At 55.6% G+C, this 4,786-nt stretch overlaps 1 protein-coding gene across 1 annotated transcript; it reads right to left on the bottom strand.

The window, feature by feature from the left end:
• Window positions 1-1,286: 1,286 nt before the first annotated feature.
• Window positions 1,287-2,219, bottom strand: LOC132334565 (olfactory receptor 14A16-like). The gene has a single exon (XM_059860670.1). The coding sequence runs from the start codon at window positions 2,217-2,219 to the stop codon at window positions 1,287-1,289; it is 933 nt and encodes a 310-aa protein (XP_059716653.1).
• Window positions 2,220-4,786: the final 2,567 nt, after the last annotated feature.

Raw genomic sequence — 4,786 nt, 5'->3', positions numbered from 1 at the left:
CCCAGAACAGGGAGCCCCAGAGCCAGACACAGCAGCCCAGATGTGCCCCCCTGGCCTGTGGTCTCTCTGGCAAGGGAGCAGCACAAGGCACTGCAGGAGCCGGCAGACAATTCCTGCAGCACTTGTGATGCCAGGACAGAAATCAAAGGTGAAGCCAATGAAATGCTTGGGGCAGTTTGGGGGTGGCTGCCAGGCAGCCCTGGCTCTGAGCAACAGTGTCTGCAGTGGGACAGGGAACTCCCAGCTCATGGGAACAAACTTTCAGGCTGACTGCAGAGCCCAAGACAAAGCTGAGTGGTTTCCCTGGTGTCCCCCAGCCCTTCCTGGCCCCAGGAGCTGATGGCATTTGTGCTCCCTCAGGTTCATGTCCCCACACCAACAGCATGGGGGTGCTCCCCCTGCGCTGTGCAATGCAAACAGGGGCTGCTGAGGCAGTGCTGCTGTGTCTGTGCCTGCAAGGATGGGGCACCTGTGTGAGCTGGGGGAGAGGCCAGGGCTGCAGAGGGGGGATGTTGTTGGCAGCTCCATGAGGACGCTCTGGGATGCTGCCCTGGGCTGTCCAGCGCACTGGGGATGGATCAGCCACTGCTCTGCTGCTCCTTCCCGTCTCCCCCAGGGCCCTTGCAGAGCACCAGCCATGCTGTTTGCCCCCAGCCTGCCCACGGCCACCCTGGGGCTGCTCAAGGGGCTTTTCTGTGCTGAGCATTGGCCTGGGCGTTTTCTTGAGAGAGCCTGGGCAAGGAGCCTGGAGCCCCCAGGGCCTGGCCTGAGCTGTCAGCGCTGCCCCAGCAGTGCCCATGGCCTGTCCCTGCTGCAGCCCTGGCACTGCCACCCCCAGGGCTGTGCCCAGCCCCGAGAGCACTCAGGCCCTACAGCAACACCAGGGCCACCAGGGCAGTGGGGCAGGGCCACGGGAGCAGCACTGGCAACAGCAAGGGCTGCTGCTGCTGGGCACAGCTGCTGTGCCAGCACTGATCTGCCCCCAGCTCTGCACACAGACATTGCTGCTGCAGCTCCAGAGAAGGCAACACAAGGGCATCTCTGGTGAAAATTTTGCTGGGAAATCTTTTGGTTCCTTTAAAGCCACTGAGAGCTCAGCTCCTCATTGACACAGTTGGAGGCCAGAGCATAGTTGGAGAGAATCAAAATGATAAGTGGCTGAAACAATGGCCGTTGTTTAGGGAGAATATTAGAAAAATGAAAACAGAGGAAAAAAAATAACCAAACCATCAGAACTATCAAAGATTACCTTAATTACAAGTGATTTGCAGAAATTGGCAATTGGTTTAATGCTTCTGTAATTGTCCAATCATCAGTCTCCACACTGCAGCCTTGAGCTCCTGGTTCCTCAGGCTGTAGATGAGGGGGTTCAGGGCTGGAGGCACCACCGAGTACAGAACTGACACTACCAGATCCAGAGATGGGGAGGAGATGGAGGGGGGCTTCAGGTAGGAAAAAAAGCCAGTGCTGACAAACAGAGAGACCACAGCCAGGTGAGGGAGGCAGGTGGAAAAGGCTTTGTGCCGGCCCTGCTCAGAGGGGATCCTCAGCACGGCCCTGAAGATCTGCACATAGGAGTAAACCATGAACACAAAACAGCCAAAGGCTAAACCAACACTAACAGCAAGAAGCCCAAGTTCCCTGAGGTAGGATTTAGAGCAGGAGAGCTTGAGGATCTGGGGGATTTCACAGAAGAACTGGCCCAGGCTATTGCCATGGCACAGGGGCAGGGAAAATATATTGGCTGTGTGCAGCAGAGCATTGAGAAAGGCACTGGCCCAGGCAGCTGCTGCCATGTGGGCACAAGCTCTGCTGCCCAGGAGGGTCCCGTGGTGCAGGGGTTTGCAGATGGACACATAGCGGTCGTAGCACATGATGGTCAGCAGGGAAAACTCTGCTCCAAAGAAGAAGAAAACCAGAAAGACCTGTGCAGCACATCCTGAGTAGGAGATGGTCCTGGTGTCCCAGAGGGAATTGTGCATGGCTTTGGGGACAGTGGTGCAGATGGAGCCCAGGTCAGTGAGGGCCAGGTTGAGCAGGAAGAAGAACATGGGCGTGTGCAGGTGGTGGCCGCAGGCTACGGCGCTGATGATGAGGCCGTTGCCCAGGAGGGCAGCCAGGGAGATGCCCAGCAAGAGGCAGAAGTGCAGGAGCTGCAGCTGCCGCGTGTCTGCCAATGCCAGCAGGAGGAAGTGGCTGATGGAGCTGCTGTTGGACATTTCTTCACTCTAGGCATTGTGAGCTGTTCAAAGACAACATTGACAATTTGGACAAAGTAGCTTGAGTAACTCCTATCCTGTTTTCTTACACAATCCCTCAAAATTGCTTCTCTTTCTTTGTGGAATTTTCATTTACTTTTTACGTTTTTTTTCTTTAAGTTTAGGCTTGGGCTGCTAAGTAACTGTGTTTTTTAAAGGGGCAAAATCCTGTTCTTAGCATTGCTCTCAGCCTGAACACTGTGGAGCCCAGAGGGAAAATACAGCTCACTGTGCCCCAGTGCAGTCAGACCTGCTGGTCCCACACAGGTGTCCTCTGCTGATTTTACCTCCTTCTAGAACAGCATGGACAAATTTAAACTAGTTGAAAATAACGTGGCCTTTTGGAAGACTCCAGCTTCAAAAACAGTCTCCCCAAACTCTTCGCACTTTCCCTATGCACTGAAAGTTGAGGGATGCCAAGGGTTTTTATGGCTCTCTGCTACCTGGAGTTGTGCCTACTGGGAGCTGTTTCTCTCTATCCAAGCCCTGTCCCTGCCAGTGCTGCCAGAGCCCAGCCCAGCCCCGGGGGCTCAGCTCTGTCCTGCAGACCCCTCCCAGCACAGGGCACTGCCCAGGGGCACCTCCCTGGCAGCAGGGCCTTAAGGGCAGGGAAGGCAAACAGAGATGCTGCAAGCCAAGGTGCTGCTTCTGCTGTCTGTAGGGAGAGAAGGCTGAGGAGGCACTTTCTGAGGGAGATGTGAGTCACATCTGCTGATGCCCAGGGTGACAGTGCAGGAGTCTCAGTGACACAGCCAAAGCTGACAGCCCCTTTCTCTTCCCTTTAGGAGAAAGCTGAGAGCAGCCCTGGCCATGCAGCACCATCTTCACAGCAGGAGGAATCTGCCCTGATGGGGGTCGCTCCTTCCACCTCCAACTTCTCCCCTGCACCATCCATGGGGAGGTGCCAGGCAGGCTGAGAGCTGCCCCTGGCAGGTGGCACATGCCCTGGGCTGGCCAAGAGCCCTGAGGGCTGCAGGACCTGCTCTGCAGGACAGCCCTGGGCTGCCCTGGCTGCAGCCCCAGCTTCACCCCCTGCAGCCATCCCTGGCAGCAGGAGCCATCCTGCCCTGTCCCTCTGACGGTGCCCAGGGCAGCCCTGCTCTGCAGCACATCCACCCCCAAAGCAGAAACAGCACCAGAGTCATCCTTACAGTCACATCAGTCCTGTCCTGGGTCAGCTTCAGGAGATCCCTGCAGCCAGAGACTGACTGTGTCAGAAGTAGTGAAGATGTCTCCAAGAATGAGCTCAGAATTGTCCTTCCAGCTGCTTTGAGCCTCTGTCTGCTTCACTGCTCTCAGGTACCTGCAGGCAGTGCCCTCAGCCCTGCTGGGCTGGGAGAGGAGCTGCTCCTCAGGAGAAATGTCTTTTTGAGCTATTCTTGGTTTCCAAGACCTTCTTCTGTGCCAGGAGCCTGGCCCAGCTCAGCAGCACAGACACAGCATAAGGACTTTAATGACCCTCTCAGGGATTTGGTGTTGTTTACATCAGACTCAGTCTCTGAGAGTGTCTTCAAAAAACTTCTCAAGAATTCAAAGTTAAATTTAGACTCCAAAGTTTCTTGAAGTTTTAATGGGCCCCACTGAGGGACACGACTGAGAAAGTGTCCCCAAGTTCCAGGTAGAGCAGAACACTGGAGGCAGTGATGCCAGCTGGGGACAAACAAGGCCAAGGTGTCTCTGGTGCTGAGTAAAGCTGGATGTGTTCCAGGAATGCAAAGGGCCAAGGCCTGAGCCCCAGCCCCTGGCCAGGCAGATCCTGTCCCTCCCTCCTTGCTCAGGGCTCTTCCCGGGATGGGCACTGGCATGTGGGGATGTGCAGTGCCAAGGGCAGGAGCATGGGGCGGCCCCTGCCAGGCTGCTGAGCAGGGACAAGGAGGCCATGAGGCCCCAGGCCTGCAAGGGTCACTTGTCTCCTGCTCCTGGCTCAGGCCCAGGCCCAGCAGCCATGGCCAAAGTGCTGCCCAAGTTGGCTCTGTCAGGGCCTGGCAGCTGCTGCCCATGCCTGTGCCCTGTGCAGCCCAGGCTGTGCTACGGTGTCCCTGCCCTGCGCCTCTGTCCCTGCAGGCTGTGCTCATCCCCCGGCTGCCCCACCTGGCTGGCCCCTTCCTTTGCTGACAGCTCTGCCTCCTGCCTGCCTCTGCCTGCCCACACAAAGCCTTGGGCTGATACCAAAAGGGTTCATTCCATTTTTACCCTGCCTGTGAACTTTCAGCACAAGAGGAAGACATCTGGCTCAAGGGTGCAGTAAAAGAAAAAAGGACTGAATCTGGAACTTGGGGTGGGTTTTATAGAAATGGGTAAATTGTAATTTGCATTTAGCAAATGTGTAAAAGCAACACACTGGTATAATTACGTCCTCATAAGGATAGGACTTATTTCATGTTCGACCTTAGGCCAGAATAAATTATGCCCTTTTAAACAACAAATTAATGGTATGGTGTCTTATTCTGATATTTTGGACATTTGGTGACAGCAGGGGCTGACAGAACCAAGGACCCAGCTGTGACACTGTGGAACCCCATGGAAAA

Source organism: Haemorhous mexicanus, chromosome 16 (genome assembly GCF_027477595.1).
Source record: "Haemorhous mexicanus isolate bHaeMex1 chromosome 16, bHaeMex1.pri, whole genome shotgun sequence".
NCBI classification, from domain to species: Eukaryota; Metazoa; Chordata; class Aves; order Passeriformes; family Fringillidae; genus Haemorhous; species Haemorhous mexicanus.
The sequence above is the reverse complement of the archived record's forward strand: the minus strand, read 5'-3'. Positions and strand labels throughout refer to the sequence as shown.

What these genes read in the sequence shown, in the direction of transcription:
- LOC132334565 (XM_059860670.1), bottom strand. Translation starts at nt 2,219, where the DNA reads ATGTCCAACAGCAGCTCCATCAGCCACTTCCTCCTGCTGGCATTGGCA.